Here is a 25,766-nt window from a genome sequence, read left to right as displayed (position 1 = left end):
AACCAGAGGGATGGCACTAAAGCCATGTTTGGATAGGCCAGATTTTATCTTAAGTTTAAATATAAGAAAAGATCAATCTCTTACAGGGCATGTTTATGCCTGTGTGCCAGTCTTTGAGAAATACTTCACTCAGGTTGGTTATTTATGGTGGCGCCAAACCTGCAGTCTAAAGGGCGAAACCATCAGTCTAACGATAAACAAGAGAATATACATATTCTCTCTCTCTTTTTTTTAACTATTGAATGAGTTGGTTAAAAACAAACTCTGGATGACTTTTTTATGTTACCTGCCTGACTAATTAAAAAAAAACAAAAAACCCCCAAAAACAAACAAAAAACAAACAAACAAGGGATCTGCACTTGATGGCTTTATACATAATGTTGTGCTAAAAGGCTAAGGCTGAATCTGCATGTCCCAGGTAAACAGTCATAATATAACTGTGTTTAGCTGCTTAGCTTACCTACTTGGTAATATTTTCAAATCATAAGTTTTCAATTTTAACATGATAAGAGTGGGTATTCAAGAAGCAGATGAATCAATGTGATGTAACTCCATCTCAGTTGGCATTAGAGCCAATAACGTTACCTTTCTTTTTTGTTTACCTTACCTGTAAACCTACAAATAAATGTGTTAATGATGTGCTCTTTGGCTTTGGCAGGAGGTTGGTTCAGTAGTAATCTACTTAGCCGGACATGCTAAAATTGCCGCTTACTATATGTTAAAGCAGATAAACACACTGTTTAATCAATTTCTTACACTTTAGCTCTTTGGTTTGGAGAGGCTTTGAAAAGAGACACCACCTTCCAAACTCTCTAAATGCCAAATATCGCTCTAACTACAACTCTATGCATGCTGCTTGGACATGTGGCGAAATCCAAAGCTTGAAAAGCCTGCTGTGCCCAGTCATGGTTGCTAAACTATGATTGGACAATCACTGTTCGGGGAAGGGTTTAGTGAATGTTGAATCAATGTTTTAGTGGACATTTATGTGGCATTGTAACTGTAAAAGACTCGTCACAAATCAGAGACCTTCTTTAACGGGCATGCAATAAAATGTCTGGACAAAAGTATGGACAATATCCACAAAAAGAATGACTAATGATAGTGAAACTTAATGCAGTGCATTTAGTGAAACAAAACATTCAAAACTATGTTAAACTGAAGATATGTCAATGTTTCTGGATTCAGATTAAAGCTACTACCCAGCTATAAACCATAAGCCCGATGCTTTCTTCCTTTATTCAGTTTTCATGAGTGGATCACATCTGTCATGAAGACTGTTAACAAGGGAATTGGAAACCATTTGATTGAACTTCCAGTGAATATCTCAGTTCCTTTATGTTGCCCAAAACTCTGAACTATACTGCTTCTCCATTTACCAGCATGTTATAGCTCAAAGACTATTGTGTGATAATCATCTCAGCAAATGTTCTGTCTGTTTTATATGGGAGAAAAAAAGAGGAAATGGTTACTTAGCTATGATATTGTTGCATACTTTACACACAGTGGTTGCAGTGCCATTGCACACACAGTTTCATGGCGGAGAGTAAACTTGGACATTTATAAATGGGGAATTTTTAAAATAAAAAGTTGGTCTTGTTTAGGTCTGGATTTAAATGTCTTGCCCTTAAAACTTTTAAATGTCATGTTGGCTTTTGACCATATTAAGAAATTCTTTTCAATCCCACCCTCAAAACCCTCACAAACATGTTATTTTCACATACCATAAGGCTTGTTTCTCACACTGGTAAGAATAATTAGAAGTAGGATGCTTATCTTCTTCCTCTTTTAACTGTTTTTTTTTTTCACCCAGTGTTTGAATGTCATCTGTGTGTTGTGCCATGTTCTGCTGTTTGTCCCTTTAGGGATTGCCTGGTCTCCCTACGCTGGCTGCTTTGCACAGCAATCAGATCCTGACTGTCAAGGTTTGTCGGTGGTGGTGTGGCCTAGCTGCTCAGTCCGACCCCTCCGCAGCACACACTGGGAGTAAATGAATCACTGTCAGGTCCTTCTTCTCAAATGCCGATGATGGAGAAGGCACAATCTAATTATCCCATCTAATTAATCACGGCCAGTCAAACCAGTTATCCTCTTCCCCCACTGCCATTACCAGTCTTTCACTCAAGAGATTTCTGTTCCGTGCTACATGCCAGGTCCCCCACTGAAAGCAAAGGTGGCCTTTTACAACCCAGTAATATGTAGCTGACTGGAACAGGAATCGGCATCCTGAAACCAAGACATGGTCTGGCTCTTGTCCATTGATGCTAAAATGAATGGAAGGAACTCTAAGAGGAATACTCGATGATGAACTAATGTGGCAAAATGTTTTTCTAAAACTCATGCCCATGGTTGACCACAAATCCTTCAATCCACCAATTTGGCCTTCAGGATTGTTTCAGAGATAGATGAAGTCACTTAATACCAATGGATACTAGCAGAATAATGCATGCATTGAAAGGAACAAGGTTAGAAATCAACCTCAACTCAGAAGGTCGACCACGCTGGTTTCAGTGTGTGCAGCTCCCGGGGTCTGAATTAGCAGCAGGCACGTTGATGATGATGACAGCACTTTCACAGAGGAGGAGAAATTCCCATTTTTCCGGGGACTGCGAGTCTGTTGTGGCGCCCTCGCACCCCTGAGGTGGTAATTATGGGCCCTGGCTCCAAAAAATAAGCCCAGACTTCCGAAGCAAACCACCTCCATGGTGGAAAAGTGTGGATTTCTCCCAAGTCTGTGAAGGCGCTGGACCGGGGTTCATGAACACAGGCCTTTCTAACAAAATCTGTTTCTTTTTGCATTTGCCTTCCTCCTTCTCCTCCTCCTCCTTCTTCTGGGACCTCATCCTTCTTCAACCTTCTCTCACCTCTGACCTTCGACCTCTTGACCTCACACACCTGCTCAGATGGTCTTCCCTAAGATCAATCATGGCTTTCTTTCCGCTGACCAGCAGCTCATAAAGCGGCGGCTCATTAAGGTAGTGGCTGTGTCCTCACTCTTCTGTCTGTCCTCCGTGCCAAGTCTCACCGAATCACTTCTCCCTGGCCATTCTGCAGTTTGCATGCAAGCCTTTAAGCAGACCTGTCATAAGTGCTCTTACACTTCTTCTGTTATTGTTAAGGAAAATATGGAAATGTCTTTCTTTAAACACGGTTATATTAAAGTAAAATGAATTACTGTCCTGGCACCACTTAAAGCACTTTTCCTGCAAGTTAGAGTATTCTCTTAGAATTTCTTATAACTGAGTATGATAATGGACCACAGACCTCAGTATGTTTTTTGCCCTGATTATTGTAGCTCTACACTGACAAATGTGACTTTTTTATGCAGAACTCATATTCATCTCATTAAGTGCAGTTGGGAATGCTTACATTTTAAGGGATTAATATTTGAGCTATAAATCAGATAAATTACAGCACAATCATCATTGTTGTATGCTAGCGTCAGCCATTAGATCCAAGATGCAAACTCTCCTCCATGTTATGAATGGAGGCAGCTCATAGCCACCCACGAGATCATTCCACTACTCTCTCTTCATTATCATTTTAACTACAGTGGCTCCAGTCTCAGTGGATCCAACAATATCACAGCATAATGATGTTGAAATGTGTTATTTTGCCACACAGGGAGATCAGGGACAAGCAGGACCACCCGGGCCTCCAGGGCCACCGGGCCCACCTGGCCCCCGGGGGCCTCCAGGGGACACAGGAAAGGATGGGCCCAGAGGTATACCTGGTCTGGCAGTGAGTATTGATTTTCACCTGAAATCTGGAGAACACTGATTACATTTTTTGCAGTCAATATGTTATTAATACAACATTGAATCAGCAAAATTCTCTGGAATTGTCCTTTAAAAATACTGTATTGTTTCCAGTAAGAGGAAAACGAGTTCAGCTGTTTTTCTACTCATATTGAATTTGACTTTGACTCAATGCCGGGAGGGTTTATTCCAATGAAAAGCTTTCTAATGAAGACTAGACAAGCTATGTTGCAGTTCATTGCCCTAATGTCTTTAGCTAAACATGAATATGCTCCCCAGAGTACACTTTACTCTATGGATTTACGTTTACTTGGTTGTTTTTCATTATAACGTAACCTTTTCCATGTCTTTAAGCCTGTCACTGGCATCACACATTTATGTGCTCTGCCTGTGAGGGAAAGAAGACACAGGCCTGTCAATTATGTTCCACCATAAAACCCTCCGAGAGCTCCAGCTGATCTTTATTGTCTTGGCAGAGTTCACAGTGGGAGTGCAAAAATATTAAGTGTTGTTTATGCGCATCTTTCCAAGTTTTTAATGATTATTGGTTTCAGTTCTTCCAGTTGCAGTTGCAATAGTTGTTGAGTTTTTCCAATAAATTAAACCTCTCTTTCTGTGGTGCTTTTTTTCTTTAATGATTTATTTCTTCTGCCATGAATCACTTAGGAATAGTCACAAAAATTGTACCGTAAATGTAACAAAGAGGCAAAAATGGAATAATGTCCAAGCACGACTTTGGCATTGAAATCTGGACGTGGCATATGTCTCTTTTCTACCCTGAGAAATGCAGGAACATCCACATCCAAGAGCCAGGTCTGAACCAAAAGCAGAGACTAGAACAAGGGTATTGGACAGAGACGTTGAAGGGTACAGGTGGCACAGCATGATAAATACCTCCAAGCCAACATGGTATATGAGCTGGACAATGCTGAGCTCCACTTGGCAACCTGGCTGCTATGCACCATAGTGGCTGTTAAACACTAAAAGAAAGGGGGAATTCAACCATAATGTGGAAAACAGTGTAATTTTTTGCCAGAAAATAGGACGTTACTCTAAATACTGTTTAGAATACTTTTAAAACACCATGCATGTTCTCAACTTTTCAAAAAAACCACTGCTCTTCTATTAACTGGCTGTTTTGTATTTCCTATAGGGTGACCCAGGGCAGGCTGGAGAAACAGGACCCATGGTAAGCACAAACCTTTACTTTTGGAATCACATTTTGATCATGATGAGCAGCTGAGCATATATATTAGTTAGCAGTTTAGCATCAAGGAATTGTTTGAAATGTAGGCTGTGTTGTTCAACATTTGGGGAAATTTGCTGGTTCACTTTCTGGCCAAAAGTTAACTAGCTGAATGGGACATTGATTAATGAACCAGCCAGAGAAGAAGACAGATTCCACTGTCATGTCTGTATGGTAAATAAGGAATCTACCAGCAGCAGCCAGTCAAAATTTCACTTTGTCCAATACTTTGGTTTATGACTAATGACCCACAAAACTAATGACATTCCCATTAGCTCAGCTGTACTTTGTGTTAGTAGCTAATCAGCAAATGTCAGCGTGATAACACACTAAAAGATGATGAACATTTCATCTCCTTGTCACTGAGAAGATGTTAGCATGCCGACATTAGCATTGAGCTTAAAGAACTGCTGTGAACAGCCTCACAGAGCCGACTGCATGGCCGTAGACTCATAGTCTTGTTAAAAGTAGATTAAATTTCCGAGATACTCATAAGGTGGTTTATGGATACTACGGTGACTATTAATGGCACATTTTATGATACACTGCAAAAATGTTTTCACCCACAAAACCCCTTATACAGTAGGGATAAGCCGTTCCAGTTACCAGCAACTGGATACCGCTTGTGGTGTTCAGCAAATAAAGCATTTGATTAAGATTTCCTCATAAATGCTGTATCAAATTGGTCAAGCCAAATTCCAGAGAAAGCAAGGATGGAAAATGTGACATGTGAAAACACTTGGTGATGTCAGTTTTCACAAGTGCAGGGGAGGGTAAGTGAAGCTGACAGAGAAGGTGCTATCAAGGGCTTTCATCTCTTGATTTCCATCTCCTCGGACCTATGGTGTGGAAAAAGTTGGTGTACTGGAAAGGAACGGACAGAGAAAATAAAGGGTGGCGAGGCTTAAATAGACACATTAACTAGAGACAGAGAGAGAGGGGTAGAAAGCTAAAGCTGCTTATCATTTTGAGATCACTTAACACGCTACATTTTGTTAAATTGACTCCCTCTTTCTGTTTTTATGTCGCTAAACTTCTCTGCTTTTGTTGGCTGTAAATATGTTTTATCCATTTATCACCTTTGTGCTCATAGCTGTGTAAGCAGCGCAGTTTTGTTTTGAAATTCAGTGTCATGAATGTCAAATTTGCAATAGATGGTCCCAGGTGTACTCCCATAAGTCTCCAGTGCTTACACAACCACTCATGGCAGCGGCTGGAGTGTTTTCTCCAGAAGATGAATGGTGAATCACATTCAAAATGAGCTGAGAGGCCAGGCACAGAGCTTTGAGTAAAAAATATGCATTGCTCACTGTAATTCTTGAAATAAGGCATACTATTTCACGAGTATACACACAGCATGACACTAATGTACTTTTAACAAGGAATAATGTCATCATTTGGAAATCAATCCCCTACCGTAAAGCAGCTTGAGATGAGCATGTCCTGGAGGTTGTAAAAAGATGTGACATGGCCGCTCAAACACAGTCCAAACCAGTGTGCAGGTTTGTCAGGTGGCTTGAGTTTCAGATAGCTTCTGTTTCATCCAGCCAACAGCGGTTTGTTTGCTCCTCCGTGGAGAAAAACATTGTAATGATAAGATAATGGAGTAGAGAGAAAAGTTTCTGTAAATGATCATTTTGGTTGTTGAGCCTCTAGAGAGGGAATAAAACAAAACTTCTCTATCCAGACACACAATGCCAGTCCACATCCTTGATTGTCCTTTGAAAATCAATATTAATTGGATGTGCATAAGCAACTAGACTGATAGACTCCACTTTGTGCAGCAAGCTGAAAGGATAATCTTTGATTGGCACTTTTAGATCTCCACAAGTGAGCTCAAGGTAGGGATTTTGAGGTTGACCCTTAACCAACTTTTACTTCTTTTATGGTACTCTAGGAGCTAGCGCCCACTTGACACAGCTCAGCGTTTTTGATGTAGATGCTATTGTTAAAGAGGCAAGAGTAGATTCCACAGTTTTCCAGCAGCCTTCAAGGACATATGGAGCTGGTTAGAAGGATTAAGCGCTTGTGGAACAACGGGGAGGAGGGGGGAGGTGGGAAGAAGAAGAAAAAGGAAATATTTTCAGGACTCAATTCAAAATCATCAGTGCCATAAGGTCTCTCTGGGGTAAATTAAGGGGGTCTCTTCAGCTCTCTAAAGGTGGCTTGGAGCCTTGCACACAGTTTTCATTTAGGACTTGATTTTGCTTCAAAAAGACTAAATATGGAAAACCAGTGGTGTATTGTTTGCGGTGTTCCACCGGTAAGTGAAAAAATGTCCTCCATCTGCTTTTTGGTGTTATTTCCAATTATGCTGCAAAAGTTCACGGCTCCCCTTTAACGTTCTGTTCATTCCAAAACTACCCACAATGCACCAGTGACTCACCTTTGACATTTAAAAAAAATGCACAACATGCATGCATGTAGGAAACCAATTTTCTTTATATGCTTGTGTAATGAGGACATACCTGTATAGTATTTTGATGTTGTTAAGTTTCCTTTTAATGTGAGGCCAAACATGAGGAGCAAAGATGTGAGTAAATGGCTCAGGCCGTGCTCGGTGGACCCAAACAATGTTGTGGCAAATGTTGACATAAATAACGGAGAGCATTTTTTGTGTGGAACAATTCTGTTTGTTCTTACAGGAAATTCAAGCTTTTGTTTTTTTTTGTTTTTTTTACAATCTGAGTCTTTTTGTTCTTTATATTTACCCAGTATACATATAGGCAGGACCATTGCAAGGACTCTAGAAATACTGAGTCATGAAGTTTTGTTTATGGTAGCTGCCTAGGGATCACTGATGGAAGTTAGCAAGTAGCTAAATCTGGTACAAAACATCTCTTCTTTTCTCTTGTCTGGAATGAATGAATGGTCCTGTCAAAAATTTTAAATGTAAATTTAAGTCACAATTCCCCCAGAATAAACACCTTTTTGAATCTAGCATTTACAAAAATCCCAAAACTTCAGTTTTATTTATTAACTGTTCAAATAATTAAGTCTCTTTATTATGGTGTACATGTTTTAAAGCCTTCTCCACACTCCACCACTAGATATGTAATTGGAGGAGATTGGAGGAGACTGAATCCCTTTTATTTTAACTAACTTTTTTGCCTAGATAGTCCAAATTTAAGATATAATTAAAAAATATCACTTAGACTTTAAAACCCCAAATTTTCTCTAATTATACAATGTAAACTCTGTTTACATTGCATAATAATAAATCATTAAAATATCATTAAACCACCTAGGTTCACAGAGACCTCAATGTTGGCAACAGTCCCGCCAATAGACTAGTATAATATGATACTCACCACTGTAACTAGAAAAGGACAGAAGCAATCCACTGGAAAATGGAGTCCAATGAGAACCAAGGAAATATTAGCTTCAAATGCCCTTTAAAAATTCTAATCCAATTGCAGATACCGTATTTGAAACTTGCAATAGCCTAATTCATTCTTTGGCCACTTTGGGGCATCACCTGTTAAGCTGAAATGGCGAACTTGTTAGCATGTTGCCTATTTACACATCCAGCGGATGCAGAGCAACATTAGTATTTGTTTGGAGTCATGTTTCTGGCCAAATTATAATATTCACTCTCCTTTTAGCTCGGTTTTAGTCTCTACCAACACCTGAGGAAAATATCTGACTCTTTAGCTGCTAAATGCTCAACTACTGTATGTGTTTTCCTGCCAGCCACTAACTTTGTTAATTATTGTTGTCAGCTAAAAAGTGCACAATGAGTGTTTAGAGCTTTTTACAGCTGCCTGCTACATCTGAGAACAACACAATGAGACTGAACCAAAACAGTAAAGTTGTGGGCCGGAAAACCAAAATAATGAGCTGAAAGATGCTAGAAAGCCCTGTAGAGATGATGGGAACCGCAGAATCTGGAGATAATTCTTTGTTGGTTTGTCACTATAAACAGTCATGTAATCCATTGTTAACAAAAATATTGATAATGGCCACTTTAATGTACAAATTAAGGTGAAGATTAAAATTAATTAACACAATAATCTATTGCATTCCATTTTGTATCCATTTTTTGCAAGCTTTTTACAATTGTGCAGTAGCAATAGCATTATAGCTACTGCGATTGAAAGGTCTTTCAGAATGAAAAGTCATGTGCACAGTTTAAATAAAGCACACATGTCCACAATCTCTACAATTATGGTGGTGAGCACAGTGTTATGCTAACCTATGACTACATTGGCCAAACTTAAGACAATAAGACCTGGGTTTTCAAAAGAGTAATGTTCCTTTAAGGCTAAAATCACTCAATTTAACCTAAATAACAGCATTATTTTGCAAAGATCTCATGACTGACACAGAAACTTTGAACAAAAGCTCTTAATCTGCACTCCAAAGCTCTAACATGTAGCTTTTCAGCGCTTTGATCAGCCCAAATATTTTTCCTGTAGATGCGAGAAATACAGACTTGAGAAGTTCAAGTGCTGACTGCGTGTGGGAATTGACCAGTCAATTGCCTCATTGTCATTTCCAAGTCATGAATGAAAGTACAAAACATTCAGCGCTTTGTGCTTTGCACTCCACTTCAACAGGTGTCGATAAAGCACATTTGAGGATTCCTTGCCTTCATGAATGTTAAATGAGGCAGCTAAGGTGTATGATGCTGAGCATGTGCTATCATGATTAATACTGTTGGTTGATATAATTATCCTTTTTCATAAAGATGTTTGGCTTATTCTCTAACTTTATTTTTCTGCCAATGTCAGGGCCCAAAAATGAGAACAAAACACCAAGACTTCCACAAGGGCTCTTGACTTTATAAAAAAAAAAAAAATCTCCTTTCAGCCAGTAGCTCCTGAGTGCTCTCAGATGTAGCCAAGCTAATTAGCGCTCAGGCGAGTGGCACATGCTCTCACATACCTATTGGGTCATAAACATGTTTACCAAACCCAACTGAAGATAGCTAACAAAGGCTTTTAAAGGCAAGCAGAGGAAAACCTTCTTCTTGGTTGGTTGGTGTAATGAAAGTTGTTCATTGAGGTTTTTGTCATAAGCGTAGATGGAATGCACTATAAATGTGCTGCAACTGTGTGGGCCGTTTCTGTAAATGTGAGAACTTGTTGCTGCCCGGATTTTAACAGGCTAATTTGGTAAAAATGGGAATTAAGAGTGGGAAAGTTTTGAGCTTCGGTTACTTGGTGATCAGCTTGTTTCATCAACAGAAACTAAACAAGGAAAGATGGAACAAGCGGTTTATTCTCAGAAAATTGGTCCTTTATTATTGTCCTTTTAGCTAAGCCAAGCATCCATCGGTGCGTTGGCCACAAGTCATAAGTTGGCAACCACCAGGCTGCACTTCTTCTTTACAAAAATTTGCACTGACAGTCAAACTTTTCAACCTGAATGTGTCATTGGCTACTTATGAATACAGATTCACAAAACTTTCACACTCATCAGGGGACCAAATCTTTGGTTTTTCCAATTATACTGCATCAACAAGAATAAAACTAGCAAGGTTGTTGTTTTGGAGGGCTTGTAGGGCATAAGGTCTGTCTGGCCTTGACCCAACTGAAGGTGATGAGCCAAATGGCACAATTTACCGTAGACTCTGAGCCGAGGGTGAGAAAAATGTTGGCCAACAAGAAGTGTCATAACAGCCAACCGTAAAGGTGTTGATGAACTGCTGTGGTACTGCAATAGTTCAGAGTCTTGTGTAGCCAACATGGAAAGAACTAACTTTCAGCTTGGTTTCTCATTTTAGTCATAAAGAAGTCCTGCTGTTTAGGCAGATTCTGGTGGAGGACGTTGGCCCTCAGTTTCACTGTGGTAAACAGCAGGTTGAAAATACAAACTGTCCTCCCAGACACATCTATCACTGATTTCAATCTCACTTACAGAATGTGGCGCCTTTCTTGCCCTAACTTATTACTTTTGCAAGGCTTTCCAACAATTGGCCCATTTAGGTAATGAACCTCTCTGTGTGTTGGACTGTAGATATCGAATGTAGAACAGCCAAACAAGACAGTTTTTACAGTCACTAAAACGATTACAGAAACAGATCAACATAAAAGATAAAACCATAGAAGTTTTTATTCATGATCTCATTAGCGATTAATATTTATGGTGGAGCTCAATGAAAAGAAGACACAGGGTGAGTTTGTTTTAATTTTTCGTCAATGGAATAAAACAAGGGACTGACTGTGATTTTGTTCTGGCTGAAGGGTGTGTTCTCACTGTATGAAATCCTACACAAGCCTTGCCAGTCTTTCTACTGTGACTGTGTTGGCTGTGTGAAATCATATTATTTCATCTGACATGAACTCTTTTTGTTTCTCTCTCTCTCTCTCTTCCACTCACACACTCTTTCTGTCTCTCTTCCCATTTATAGGGACCTGAGGGGCCACAGGGGCTAAAAGTAAGTTTCAGAGAATCATTTCTTGTTTCACTGGTATTTCTAACTTTTCTTTTAAATTAAAAGAAATGAGATTGTCTGAGTGAGTTATCTACTGAGTACTATCAAAAATACACCTCATACTGAAAAGGTGTTTTCTATATTATCTCTGTTATAATGCTTAGTTTTGTTTTGATATAAACCAAACCATTAGTATTAGAATAATGTTTTGGATGTGATAGTAACTGTACAAAAATGACTGTTAAAAAAAAATCAAAGACTACAAAATTAAACACCAAAGGGTGTTGAATATATTTACCTGGAGATTACAGATACAGGGGCAGAGACAGGGTAAGTAAATAGATAAGAAGAGAGCTCAGGCTCTAACAACATGAGGGGGGAAAGAAAAAAGAGTGACAGAGTAGGAGACAGACAGAGAACAGAGAATCTGGAGCTACACTGCTGCGATATAGACTGCGGGTCCCCGGCGGCGCTGATGTGAAGAACAGATGTAAGCCATATCCAGCCATCAGGTAGCTGCCAGTGTTTGTTCAGTGTAACCCAATCAGACACTTCCTGTCTACGCTGTCATCTGTCGGGAGGGGTCAATGATGACACACCGCCGTGTTAATGACTCAAAAGCCAGGCCCCGAGGCTACTCAATTAGATCTGCTGCTGGTGTAGCGCTGTGTTTAGCAGAGGGGGCACGTCAACAGTTATTTCGGTTTCATCACCTTGGTGATTGATTTGGTGTCATTACATGATATGAAGTAGAGTGTGAATCATGGTGTATATTTGCACTGATCTAAGTTGGAACAATGCATTTTATGAAACTTCCCACCCGAGTAAAGTTCACTGTCTGTTCTCCCCTGCATTCCAAATTATATTTTGCTGAAATAAGACCCACAGTTATGAAAAATATAATTTGTTTAAGTCTGTATACTGTTATTTTTACCCAACTCTAACTTGATATGATTTACAAAGACTATATCTACTACTGAGACCATGATAACAGTAACTTTCATTATTAAGGGGCACAAATAGCCAACATAAGCAAACCACTATGCAAGAGAGTGAGAGTCTATTAAAACATGTTTGTACATCCTCAGTATAAATTGTCGTCTTTAAGTAAGTTAAAGCAGTACCTGCAAACATAAAAACTGTAGTATACAGGCTTTTTCAAACTCTCTCAGGTTGAAACTCAACGGAATTATTCTCAACACCCAGTCTTGCCATCTGCCTACAGTATGTCATCAATAACTTTTCAGATTTTAAAATATGACATGCAGTATTTATTCTGGCGGGGTTTTTGTGAGATCAGCACACACGTGTACGTGCAGAAGAGGGGATGGGAACAATAGACAGGCCTGTTCAGGAGCGCGTCTGCAGGCTGTTTAATCCCACATCTGTTTGTGTCTGATGTGTTGACCTTTGATGGTAGTTTTGTTAAGTTTTTGTATCTTTCTCTTTCTTTGGCTTGTTGAGTCTACTCAACGATGGATTGGGCCTTGCACAGGCAGATAGAAAGATGAAGTTCATTGTCATGTGCTGAGTTAGTCCTTTAGAGAAATATTGACTCTTTTGAATGGTAATTATTTCTATATGGAAATCCATGACACTCCAGTGTCCAATGCTTTCTGCAATGCAAATGAAGTGTGTTATATAATAAGACCTAAAAGCTTTTGCATTTATTTCCCAGGGTTCACTTGGGCCTCCTGGTATCCCAGGTATCGATGGACTGAAGGTGAGCTCACACATATAAAAAGGTTCAAACAATACAGTTGATGATTTCTACAACTTTTTTAGCTGTTCATGAGTTGTTAGACTGATTAGTTAGATTGTCCCTAATAACAAATCATTTTGTCTTATTTAGTTGGATTTTTTTTCTAAGAAAAAAAGTGACAAATCCAGATAATTTTATAATAAATGAAACAAGATGATTTGCAAGTGAGACAAGTCATGTCATATTATTGAAAAGAGAGTCCGAGACTAAGTTATAGCTATATTCTTCATATTGTAATTTGATTTATTCATAACACTAAATGAGAAGCCCGTCTAAAATCAAAATACTACCTCCATCACAACTGAAATCCACCCACACCTGAAAGTATTTTATCCTCAAAAGACTCACTTTAACATACTTACAGTTTTCATTAGTCTTTTTTGGCTATGTGTTGCACTTCATATTAGAAATGTTCTGCCATGCATTCTGACAATTTCAAACCGCCATCCTATTTAGGAGAAATCCTTTGGGCTGCATCCTCGAGCCTTAACCGCAAATTACTGTTCCGAGCTGCCTGCGAATCTGCTCACACTCTCAATTCATCTCTGCATTTCATTCTCAAGTCGAATAAAGAAGACACAGTGCAGGTGTGTCACAATGAGGAAAAATGGAAAAGCATATTTGTTCCAGAGCGAACGATGGTATAAGTGACGAGAGCGAATGGGGAGATGATTTGAGAGGCGCCATCTTTTTAATCTCAAGCATACATTTGTAAATATATGAGAGGAGAGGCACGCATGGCTGTAATAAGAACCAGAGTAAAGAAGTTTCATCTTGGAGTGAAAGCCATACTGACTGTGGAGACAGCAAAAGCTGAAGACCTAATTCCATACTTGTGTAAGGAGTGGGGTTTGCCAGCACCCATGAAATAGAACCCCAACGCTGTGCAATGCAGTTATAAAACTGAATCCGTTATGGTATGTAAGTGTCACTCATGCAGAAAGTTGAACTCCAAAGCAGTTAAAGCTCTTCTACCAGCAGTGGCAGGTTGACTGGCAGACATCTTATTGATCTGAAATAGATATCCACTAAAGGGGGATGATCACTAATGCAAACCTTATCAGCCCCAGTTTAAAAGTTTTTAATCAGACTCCATCATCATTATGGCAATATATCATCATCATTATGTCAATGGCTCCCATATGTGGGCTGATAGATGATACAAGATTCCAGCATTCATAACGTAGGAGGGGATACACCCTATACTGGGAGCATACACATTGATATTCCCACAATGCTTCATGCAGAGTCATGAAGCATCAAAGACTCAAAAATTATATCAATTAGAAAGCAGAAGGAAAAATATACAATATATACAGTAAGCCAGTATTAATCACAACATAGGCAGTATTGGGCAGCACATTGACATGTAGTTTTATCCAACAGTTTGCTTTATTTTCCATCCTGGCTACATTAATCAGCGTCATCCGGTCAAAGTTGTCTGTCTGAGTTGAGGAATAGCTGCTACTCTTCTAAAAAGCCTAATGATGCGGTAGCTTTGCAAAGGTTGGGAGGTTAATTGTTTCTGGCAACAGACGGACTGAAGTTGGTTTCTGGGTTAGAGCCGCAGAGAGAAGGGATGCTGGCATTCATCAGATGGACTTGGCTTTCTTCCTTTACTCATGTAAAGAACCAAACCAGAGATAATTAAACTTTTAATCAGCTTGTTTATCCTCTCTTCTTTCAGACTTAGTTTGCGGTTTTAACATTTTACACTGTTAAACTTTTTGGAATTTTATATTTGACATTACATTAACATGTGCAGAATCATTTCAAGCCCATTCCTTGCAGTATAGTAAAATACACTATCTATCCTATCTACCGCTCTGTTATCAGCCATCCTGCAAATGCATAACACCTGCGCGACACAAACTTAACCTCCGTTAAGGTTAAAGGTTATCTATAAACTGGGAAAAAAGTTTTTTTTTAATCTCCTGACCTTTAGTTCACATTGCTGAAACAGCCCACTGAGTGCAGCCACTGTGTGTATGTTATGCTGTCCATAGGGGGATGTTGGCATCCCAGGATTGGACGGTGTCCCTGGAGCCAAGGTCTGGTGCACACATATTCTGTGTGCTCTTATTCTTACAAATTCATGGTGTCCATATTTTTATTTTTTATTTCGTCAAGTCATTTATAATTCTTCTCTTCGTTTTCAAATTTAAGGCAACTTTTGCCATTTTTTTCATCATACTTTTTGACCTTTTGGGACCATTTTTCATTTCATTATTTTTTAAATACATTTTTTGCATTGATTTTTGGAAAAAGAACCAATATCAATTAATTTATGTTCTTTGGGTAATTGCTTTCACAAGAAAAAATATGTTCTGCATATGCCAAAATATTAATAAGCACATGTCACCCTCAACGCAGTCATCCATGTGTTTAATTAAATGTGATGGTAGCATATACACACAAGTTTTCATTAACTAACTTTACAGTGTAACTGTGGAAAACTATGATTAGAATTGGCATTATTACCTGTTAATATTGACACATTTTGTAATGACTGTGCAAGTTGTAAAATACCTCAAAAAGCTGACACTTGAGGGTCTGTCTGGGGAAAAAGCAGCCATAACATGAGAGAATTTCCATAATCTAACATGAATTTAACCTCAGATACCATCTAAAGCTTAGTGGCTGCAATAATTCCCCAACTGAACCCAACTCCCTCTGAGGTTTTTCTGTCTTTAATGTTCTGCTTTCTTTCCCAACAGGGTGAAATGGGAGAGCGAGGTGAAAAGGTAAAGTGCTAATTCAGATCCCCAAACATTATTGCTCACATCAGCCTGAGACCCAGCCATGTGTTGGAACAGCCGTCATTATAAAATGACAGCAGCTATGCACTTTATTTCTCACAGCTCCAGCTTGTTTTTTTCAGTGGTGCTCCCCTCTGAGATTTGGCCATCAGTGAGTCAGTGATTCAGTGAGTCACAAAACTGAACCCAATTTCTCCAACTCGAGCCTTGGAGGAGACCAGAAAACTTGAACCCACACAATAGCCTCTGTGAAGAAAAGCAGCCTTATTCTGTCCTTCCTCTAATTCCGATGGTGCCCTTACTTGCTGGGAGGTGTGAACACTGACAGTGCTGGGAGCGAGGCAGCCTGGGGAGGGAGGTGATGACTCAGTATGCCTCATCGACCACAGAACTGGGCTTCAGGCAGTTGTTCACAGTTGTTGTTCCAAGTTTTCATCAAATCAGAGATTTATTCCCCATCATTAACACACCTGATTCACTGTGATAATGAGGCTGTGCGGTCACAATCTCCTAGCAACCACCGCGGATCGCGCTATGGGTGTCCTGTGGAGAGTTAGCAGGCTGAAAATAATGGTTCAATATACAGTTATAGAAACTGCATCTAGTGGAGATTGATGTGAGGTTAGCTCCCCACAGAGAGTTGTAAATATAACTAAAATGGTCTGACAAGGTAGATTGATTTCCACAGTCAAAGTCGGTGTGAAGCTGTCTTGTCTCTTAGCTTATCCACTCTGCTTTTGTTCTATAATTTTGACTTTAAGGCAGAGTTTCCCAACCTTTTTAGCCAGCAAATGCTAAAGCAATGCAAAACACAGATTGAACAAAATAAACAGTTTGTGTAGCAGTGTTTATTTTCTTATTTACAATCTTGTTAATCATCATAAGACCCCTCAGATTTATCCTGCAACCCCTTAGAGGGCCACAGCCCTCAGGTTTGGAATCACTGCTCTAAAGTACTACGAGTTTTCATTTTAAAAGGAGCCAGATCTGTTACATAAAGTGCTGTTTTTGACTTTATTAGTTAGCCTCATTGCTCTTAAGTTAGAAAACAACTGTGTTTTTTTAAAATCCTGACTGCTGGTAGTAATGCTAGCTTCTAATAACAAATAAAAGAAAGGCATCTAAATTGATGAAGACTTGATGTCAAGCCCAACAACTGTTATAATCCTGCGAAGTGCTATAAACTTTATGATTCGCAACCTATAAGGCTATCATTCTCTTCATATAAAATCATCTGGATTTCTCAAATGTGAAATGATCAGGTCCCTGACAAAAACAACACAACTTTAATTTAATCTTAATGACTTCACTCCAAAGTAGCTACTATGAGACTTTAGTTTGAAAGGAGCCAGATCTGTTAACTACTGTTTTGGACTTTGTTACCTAACTAAAGAGCAAGGACACCACTCTTTTTAAAAAAAATCATTGGATTTGCTTTTCACCTTCAAATTAAGAACATACAAGGCTATCATGTTCTCAGTATAAAATCAATTTGATTTATCAGCAGTGCAGTGATACATATTCTGTCAAAAGCAGCAGTCTTTTTCATACTGATTGAATGGCAAGTCATGAATTAAGAAGTGACAGTTGTCAATGCCAGGGGTTTAGGACCTCCACAATGCCCCACTATAGAGCTTTTTCCCAATCTTTATTCAAGAATGTGGTCTTTCAATTTGAGAGCATGAGTTATTGATTTCACGTTCAGATTTTGTAATTCTTTCTCTCAAACCCCTGCCCTCACACTCAAATAGTCCCTGCTTGTACTTAGATTTGCTCTGCTTCTTCTCAAACTTTATGCTTGCACTCAGATTTCCTACTCCAGCTTCAGCCTTTCTCCTTGCACTCAGGCATGTGCTATATGGCTACTTTTGCATGTAGCTTTTATAGTAAAAAGTACAGGTGCTGGTATATATATTAATTGTCTTTTTATTCCAAAAGTCAAGTAAGAAAGAAAGCATGCGAAGTACATTTAATAATGGCCTGGAGGGCGGGAGTGGATGAACCCGGCTAAAGAGTAACTGCACGTACAGGACGCTGTAAAAAGTAAAGCAAACGCGCCCGCAAGGAGGCAGAGATCATTTCATTGGTCAAAACCACACCTGGCTTTCTATTGGTTGGGGGGATTTTGACAGGGTTGTTGCACAAAAAATCCGAGAGCAGAAATCTGAGAGTAGATGTTTCATTAACGCACAGAAGCAGCCTGAATGTGAGAAAAAGGGCAGAAGCTGGAACAGGGAATCTGTGCAAGCAACAATACATGAGTGTAAGCGCACAGTTTGAGCAGGAGCAGAACAAATCTAAGCACAAGCGGGGGCTGTTTGAGTGTGAGGACAGGGTATGAGGGAAAGAATTACAAAATCTGAACATGAAATCAATAAATCATGCTCCACAATTGAAAGACCACACTCTTGAATAAAGATAAGAAAAAAGCCCTGTACCCCACAGGGTGTGTTACGTCACCTGACGTCAGTCATATTTGAACCATGTGTGATGACTCAGTTAGTGACTAATGTGAATTTAACATGTACAGTAATGTTACTTCATCTTTGCTACGATGTTCTTGGCTTTTTCTTCAAACATCTATTATACTGTTTTACAAGGCGGTCAGAGAAAAAGCAGAACATTTGGCAAATGTCTACTGTGTGTTATGCCTGTTTGAGAAATCTGAAAATCCTGTTTAAGCTCTTTTTCTTTAGAGTTTAGATTCTCAGAACTGATACATTCTTGTGACCAAAAGACTGAATATGATTCTCTTTGTGTGATTTTTTTCATCACAGGGCGATATGGGTGAAGAAGGGCCGAAAGGTGATATGGGGGAGAAGGTATGTAAATTCCACCCTACCTTTCACTCTCTGTGTTTATGTGTTGGATCCAGCTCAGAGGAACAGCAGAGAGTCTGACTGTGGCCGGGAAGCATTAAAACAAAAGTTAATGTTAGCCATCTGAGTGGAGATCTGTGGAGAGCGGCAGCAGAAGTAGCTGAGGTCAAGTGCCATCAGCTGTAGTCAAAGCTACACAACAGCAATCATCCTGGCACTTGGTGCATCCTTTGTGCTTAATGTGGACTTAATTGCTGTGCTACGCTGACGTTACATTTTCTGGTTGGATGGCTCTTGCATTAATTTGGTACCATTTATCATCAAGACAGCTTGTCAAGTTTGGATCCATTTCTAACTAAAATGCAGAGTAGAGCTCTGCTGGACAGATTGCTCTGTGAAGTAATAGATTCATGTTTCTGTCCAAAAGCTTTTGTTTTCGGGAAACGTTTCTTTGTTTTGTATTAGTACACTGACATCATGTCCAGAGGCAGATGATGCATCCTATCCAGAAGTTGTCACGCCGCCTTTGCTGTTATTATTTTGTCAAAGCAGCATTTATGAAACTACGAGTTGGGAGTGAAAATAGGTCACAGCCTTATTTGTATTGGTCGACCTTGTGACAAAATTGGAGCCTTGCATTTCAGAAAACAATTATGGATTGGAATAAACGCTTCTTTGAAAATGTTGATTCAGCTTCAAATAGGCCTGTACAAAAATGGCTCACGCTTCTGGGAAAAGATAAAGATTCTTCTCAAAGTTGCCAACAAATAGTAACACAATTGCTGAGAACAGACACAAAATACTGTTTTTTTTACCCACCGGATGCTTCTTTTTGCTAGAAATACTGAGTTTGGTATAAAAACAAAACATAACTGATAGACCAGCAGCGCAGTAGAAGCAGTGTACTCAAAATGTCACTGCCAATTTATTGCTGTTCGGCGGTGAGCAACTTTGATAACTTCTCACTTTATGGGTAATCTGGTTTTTTTTAAAAGACTGCCGAACACGGCTGCCAAGAAAGACACAATTCGAGGGAAACAGATGCAGGATATCATCTGTGGAAAATGAGTGAACAAAAAGGAAAGTGGAGGGCGATAAAACTTTGCAGCTCAAGCATTGCTTTGATCTGGTCTACCTTAGTGCAGTGAAAGTGAAAAAAAAATGATGGATTTTCGCTGCAGGAGTAAGAAAAAAAAAAGGAAAAAATGGAATTGAGTGTCATGAGAATTCAGACTTCTGTAGCCAGTCACCTGCCATTCGTTCTTCAAGAGCGTACTCATTTATTTTGCAGTAAAAACATACAGAAGGTGCTGTAAAGAGCTGGGAACAGAGAGAGATTTTTTCATTAGTATGGATAGGATTACCTCATTTTCAGTGAAAAGATCTAAAAGTGACTTTTTGAGCATATGGCAGGAATAATTGCTTTTCAATCAAGGTATAACTAGATTTGGCATCCAGAGGAGTTTAACATATGTCAGACACCCAAAGGAATGATTGATTTTTCAGTGCATGTGAAGAAAATGTCCCATACGCGTTCAAACACATGCACGTATAGACTATTAGAAGAGAAATCAGCTTGTTATTCTCCTGTCATCATGTGGACAACAGAGTTTTTGTGTCTAATCAGTTGCCTCTTCTCTGATATTTTGCTTCGCTGGGTAGAAGAGGAAACCAGAGCATAGAGGACAGATGAGGGGGAGGGCATCTTGTAGTCTTCCATGCTGAGGATGCCAAAGTTAACAAAACACAGCACGCACTACGGGGGAAAATGTGGTAACACGGGGTGAGAGGTGAGGCAGTGAAAGCTTCAGTTTGGTGAGCAGGGAGACCTCAGGGAGCACACGAGGGACAGAGGAATGGCAGAGCAAGCAGTTGGACCGGACTTTGCTTGATACAAAGGGAGATTGTTTTGACGTCAGGGGATCTGCAGAGTGTGAAAGAGACTAAATGACAGGACAGATATACATGCATGCTCGTTTTTTGACACAAGTTTAAATGCACAAATGTAAATGTCTCTTTTTTCCTAAACACACAATCTGTTGCACTCTGGAATATGAAAAAAGTTAATTAACCGGAAGTTTTGTGGATTTATAATATACAACACATTTATGTAACATATTACCAGCTGTGTTGCTTTCATAAGCCATCATAAAATCAAAAGAGTAATGTTTCCAGCTGTCTCTGTGTGTCCATCTCTGGACTCACTAAAAACACAAATTAGCACAGTTTAAAGCTTTAGCTCTAAACCATTTACTTCTAATGTATTTAACAAGGTGTGAAATTAACTGTGACTCTTCTTGTTGAAAAGAGATAGGAAAATTCCTTCAGAAAAATAAATCTAAGTAAACTCTTGAATTACTTTTTGGGAACTTCCAGGCTGTGAGCATTTGGCTCTGGTGCCAGTGTGGCACAGTGGTTGGTATAATTTTTGAGTCCCAAGATCCGGTCCAAGCTCTTGTGAACTGGCCGCGTTTCAGCTGTTGGCAGTGCCACTCTGCCCAGGGAGCCCAATCATAATCTGTGTTGCCTCACATACATCCCAACTCAGTGACTGAGGTTGAAATTCAGCCGAGGCCACTGAATTTGGTCATCTTTACTAATGATCATAATGTTGAGTAACAGTCGTGTTTTGAAGGCTTTGGCGGCATTTAATGGTTCGATTTTTCACAACTCTGCTTCGGCTTCATCGCTCGCAGATTAATTCTCTCTATCTCAGGCGCTCTCACCAGACAAACAGCTGGAAAATGGCCTGATTTACCAAGCATACATTATAAGATCTTCATGCTATTATCTTTAAATGCCAATATGCAGCGACAGCTCTGGGTGCCCATAATGAAGTGGAGCTGTGGTGACAGCTCTCCATCCTGCTCTGCTTTGTGGTTTAATCACAGGCTGTAGCCTCAGCACGGTAATTGGCCCAAGTGGGACATTTCAGCACTCTGTGCCACACCTCAACTCACCTCCCACCTCCCCCGCTTTTTCCATCTCATAGTACTTCATTTGGAATAGATTTAACTAGTGAGAACTCTCACTTGGTTCTTAAGCTTAGTGTCACTTGTGTTAGGTCTGTCATGACAGAAAATGTCACTGGGGTTTAGCTCTTCAGCAGTAGCGTTAATTGCTTTTAAGGCAACCTCTGATACTTGTTTTCACAAAGGTCACAGTGGCTTTTAGGTTAGAAGTGTGCACACCATGCAGTAAATTTGTATTTTCTACAACATTAGCTCTTTATTGTATAATGCTGCTTGGGTTAATCATTTGAACAAAAGTTAACAGTGCTTGCATTGAGTCAATAGGTTGATTATGAGTTTAACAAGGTGACACTTTTTGTAGTTTCTTTTTTGTATCAGATGTAAGAATTAAATGCAGATGTGAGGCATTCTTGCACATCAATCCCTGCCAGAAAGCAACAGGTGTAAACCAGCGCTGACTTTGATGTTTGTTTTGTTGAAACAATTATTCAATCAAGACACAAAGAAGCCAGAGTATGGGGTTTAGTATAAAGTTTCCTGTTTTATTGTAATTCTTAGGTCAACCACAACATAACATCCGTGTTGTTTCTCACGTATTTGCCCAAAACATTTTTATTTCATGATGTTCAATCATGTAAAAGGCTTTCATTCATCTTCTATATCGTAATATGAGGAGGCTGTTTTTGTATTTAACTGTAAAACTCCATCCTCTCAGATCTTCTGAACCCGTAATGAAATCTGTAAAAACTTGTGAAAACGTCTATAAAAAAATTGGAATGATAAGTTTTAAGATAGGGGATAGAGGCACCCTTGAGTATGCAACAAAGCCCAGCTGTAAACAGTAACACATTTTATTGTCTGCAAAAAAAAAATGCCGCAATTAAACATGCCTTGTGTGCTATGCATCATAATGACTCCCATAAAAAGCTGAGGGCAAGAGGCATTCCTTCAGCAACTTCTGAGCGCGAGGCGTATGTGTAGTGAAACCACAGAGTCCACACCAGAGCTAAAGACCCAGTCTCCTTCTTCCCACTCCCTTTTCCCATCAACCGCCCATAATTACGCTTATTGGCCCCTTGTTTTATGTCTGTTTTTACTGTACACTGCAGTAGTAATGCAGTGCATAGGAAAGGCCTGGGTTCTGGACGTCTGGATGACTTCGCTGGAAAAATGTGATATAAGTAGCTCTGTCTCCTTTTAGTTCAATACACTACCTTAAGAGATGCAACAAAAAAAGGTTTAAATGGTTGCCGTTAGTACAGTATATCTAGCAAGCTCCTTACCTCCTATACTGTTATGGATTTCTTCCTATATAGTGTTAGATTTCACCCATGTCATCACCAGTATGCAGCTGCGCTCTGACAGTGTAAAAACAATGAAATAATTCCCAGTACTGTAGTTATAAAAATGCTGTCTCAAACTTTTGTGAAAAGGTACATTCATTCTGAACACTGCCTAGAATAGCAGACAATCTTCTTTCTAATTGGATTTCCACCCAGTTTTTGTCCAAACAACTCAGTAAATGCAGCAGCCCTAACATTATGTTCTGCATTGTTCAATAAAAATGGACTTCTTTCATTTTTTGTTGTAACTTTAATTACACAGTAATGATTGGTCTCTCATGTAACCTTACAGAAAGCACCATTGTGGGCTGTAATAACCTTTGTCATTGTTGGATTGTTTTCTTTGTGGCACCTTTTTCATTTTTTTTTTTTTTTTTTGCCTTTTCTCTTAGGGAGATGCAGGCTCTTCTGCAGCAGGCATCAAGGTGAGAACTGAAGGTTTTTAATTTCTGTATCTTTATTATCATCAGGAACCAGGGCTGCCAACTCTCATGGAACTGACACTTTTCACACATTTTCTCACACGGTGAAAAACAAATTCATAACTGATAATGTTGCATCACGGAAAAAGGACACTGACAGCACACAGACAGACAAGACAGAGCAGCACTGCGCAGCGAGTTATTCAGCGAGAAATATACACAAATCTATCATTCCCATGCATGCTGCTCAGAGTAATCTCAGTCAGCAGCTCTTCTCCCTCTCCTCTTGCACCGTGCACATGCAGGCAGGAGTGAGAGTCAGTTACTATGGTTACAAGAACGCTCGGTATTCCTGATAATAGGTTTTTAGTTAATTGTAAAGCTATTTCATTCATCCAAATTGTTTGTACTTTGTTGCAATCATTAGACTTTGAAGATGGCCTTGCGAGTATCAAGAATAGCAACTCTCAGGTTTAACATTGTTGAACCAGGTTTAATTATCCAAATCATATTGTGATGTGTTGTAAGGCTATTTCATTCATATAAATTGTTTTCCCTTGTTTGACCTTGAAGATGGCCTAGTAACATGCAACCTTCTACCATTTTAGGCTACATTATGTTTTTAGAAATATAATTTCAAATATGAAATGGCCATTTTTCTGCTAATCATTTCCTGTCCTGATCCACCCAATTATGTACTGTTCTTGATGCATTCTTGGTTTTCATAGCATCCTCAATCTAACTAATTTAGACTAATGCAGGTGGCTGTTTTTGACTTAATCCAAGAGGTTAGGTGGTGTAGAAATGCTGGAAATTTGTTTGAAATTACAATTTTTTTCCTGGGGAGGACCCCCAGACCCACCTGCCAATTGTGTTTCTTTCCAAGTTTGCTCCCATATTTTAAAACATAACGAGGTGCCCATGGTGAGGAGCATAGATCATAGATCTGGCGTGTATATCAAAAATGCTACCCAATAAACACAAATTAGCAAAAAGAAAAAGTCTTATGAAAAAGGTGTTGGTTCATAAGGCCAGAGAGAGGTCGAATAATGTTCATTTTATTATGAACAAATATAATTAGCCCCTCCCCCCCGAAACAAATCTCTCTCCAAGCTGAAGTCAAAACTTGGCAAGTCCAAGGAACTGTTTGTAAATTCAAACTTACGAAGTGGAAACTTACTAAAGTCTTTACTAAGTCTCTTCTCACATTTTAATGGTGCAACCTGATTCAGGAAATCACTAGTGAAACTAGCTAGTAGTTCCTAAGAATTTAGTAAAGACTTAACGCACAAACTTATTATGGATTTAGCTGGTGCAGTCCAATCCAGAAATGAAGTGGTTGAAAAGAAACCTCTTTGCATGTATTGCAGGGTGAACCTGGAGAACCTGGACGAAGTGGACACAAGGTAATATTTGCTCTTTGCTACCCATAGCTCTAACTATATCAGATAGATAGTATTAGCAAACATATAGACAAATTCAGTGTCTTATGACTGGCTATAGTTTGATAACTGTATGGTGGTTTCTGTATTGATAAGTGAATATGGGAATAAAATATCCCTCTAATGCAGCAGCAGAAAATGCTGGACATTCAGTAGCTGTCTGAACATATTTCTTCAGTTTCTATGAATACAGTGTTGCCTCTGTGCCATTTGACACATACAAATTTTGATGTAAAAGGTGAAGCTCCAGTCTGTTGTGCAAGATGAAATAGTTCAAGTTCAAGTTTTGACAAGAGCATTCCAATCTCAGTTGAATCTCACTGTTTAAAGTGTAATGAGGGCTCATGTCCATGGGAGGCTCCCCACGCTGAACCTGACACTTAAACTTGAACTACGGAGCATCGACTCATTTTACATTTTCTTTGGCTTGACACTTTTTTTGAGCCAGACAGGGTAAGCTCCCAGGTATCATACTAACACCTCTGGACGTACTAAATCCTTTGAATGTTTTTGCTTAGTTTTATTGCAACCTGCATTCATAGCCTTAAACCACCAGGTCATTGCATTATGTGGTTAGCAACAGCCTAATTGCACATTGTGTTTGGTTTGTTAGTATGACCTATCAACCAGTTTGTATTCCAGTACACACTTTATCAGCCAACACACAGTATGAAATAAAATGAATATGCAAAAGAAACAGTCACTAAGGAGAATAAAACAAGCATGCAGCAGATAAGGAGCTATTTTCTTGCAAAATGAAAGCCATTACTTGTCCCCTGACCAGACTGCTGCTGAGATTGCACCAGTGCACCATCTAATTACACTTTTTAATCCCAAATGCTGCACCCCATTAATTTCCCCTCT

General features: G+C 39.3%; 1 protein-coding gene across 14 annotated transcripts in view; it reads left to right on the top strand.

Annotated features, from left to right (window-relative positions):
* The window catches only part of LOC122973341 (collagen alpha-1(XXV) chain), a 149,868-nt gene that overhangs the window by 104,563 nt on the left and 19,539 nt on the right, over window positions 1-25,766 (top strand). For 11 of the 14 annotated variants that reach the window (XR_006399985.1, XR_006399984.1, XM_044340772.1 and 8 more), the window contains exons 7-16: window positions 2,904-2,975; window positions 3,625-3,741; window positions 4,912-4,947; window positions 11,360-11,386; window positions 13,062-13,106; window positions 15,152-15,196; window positions 15,863-15,889; window positions 18,682-18,726; window positions 23,431-23,463; window positions 24,831-24,866. Coding sequence is in view for 12 of the 14 variants with exons in the window: in XM_044340772.1 (XP_044196707.1) it covers window positions 2,904-2,975; window positions 3,625-3,741; window positions 4,912-4,947; window positions 11,360-11,386; window positions 13,062-13,106; window positions 15,152-15,196; window positions 15,863-15,889; window positions 18,682-18,726; window positions 23,431-23,463; window positions 24,831-24,866 (483 nt within the window). In the remaining 2 variants the exon portion in view is untranslated. Of the gene's footprint in view, window positions 1-1,865; window positions 1,926-2,903; window positions 2,976-3,624; window positions 3,742-4,911; window positions 4,948-11,359; window positions 11,387-13,061; window positions 13,107-15,151; window positions 15,197-15,862; window positions 15,890-18,681; window positions 18,727-23,430; window positions 23,464-24,830; window positions 24,867-25,766 lie in introns of all 14 variants that reach the window. The other 3 variants (XM_044340774.1, XM_044340782.1, XM_044340780.1) reach the window with 3 other exon arrangements.

Source organism: Thunnus albacares, chromosome 22 (genome assembly GCF_914725855.1).
Source record: "Thunnus albacares chromosome 22, fThuAlb1.1, whole genome shotgun sequence".
NCBI lineage: Eukaryota > Metazoa > Chordata > Actinopteri > Scombriformes > Scombridae > Thunnus > Thunnus albacares.
The sequence above is the reverse complement of the archived record's forward strand: the minus strand, read 5'-3'. Positions and strand labels throughout refer to the sequence as shown.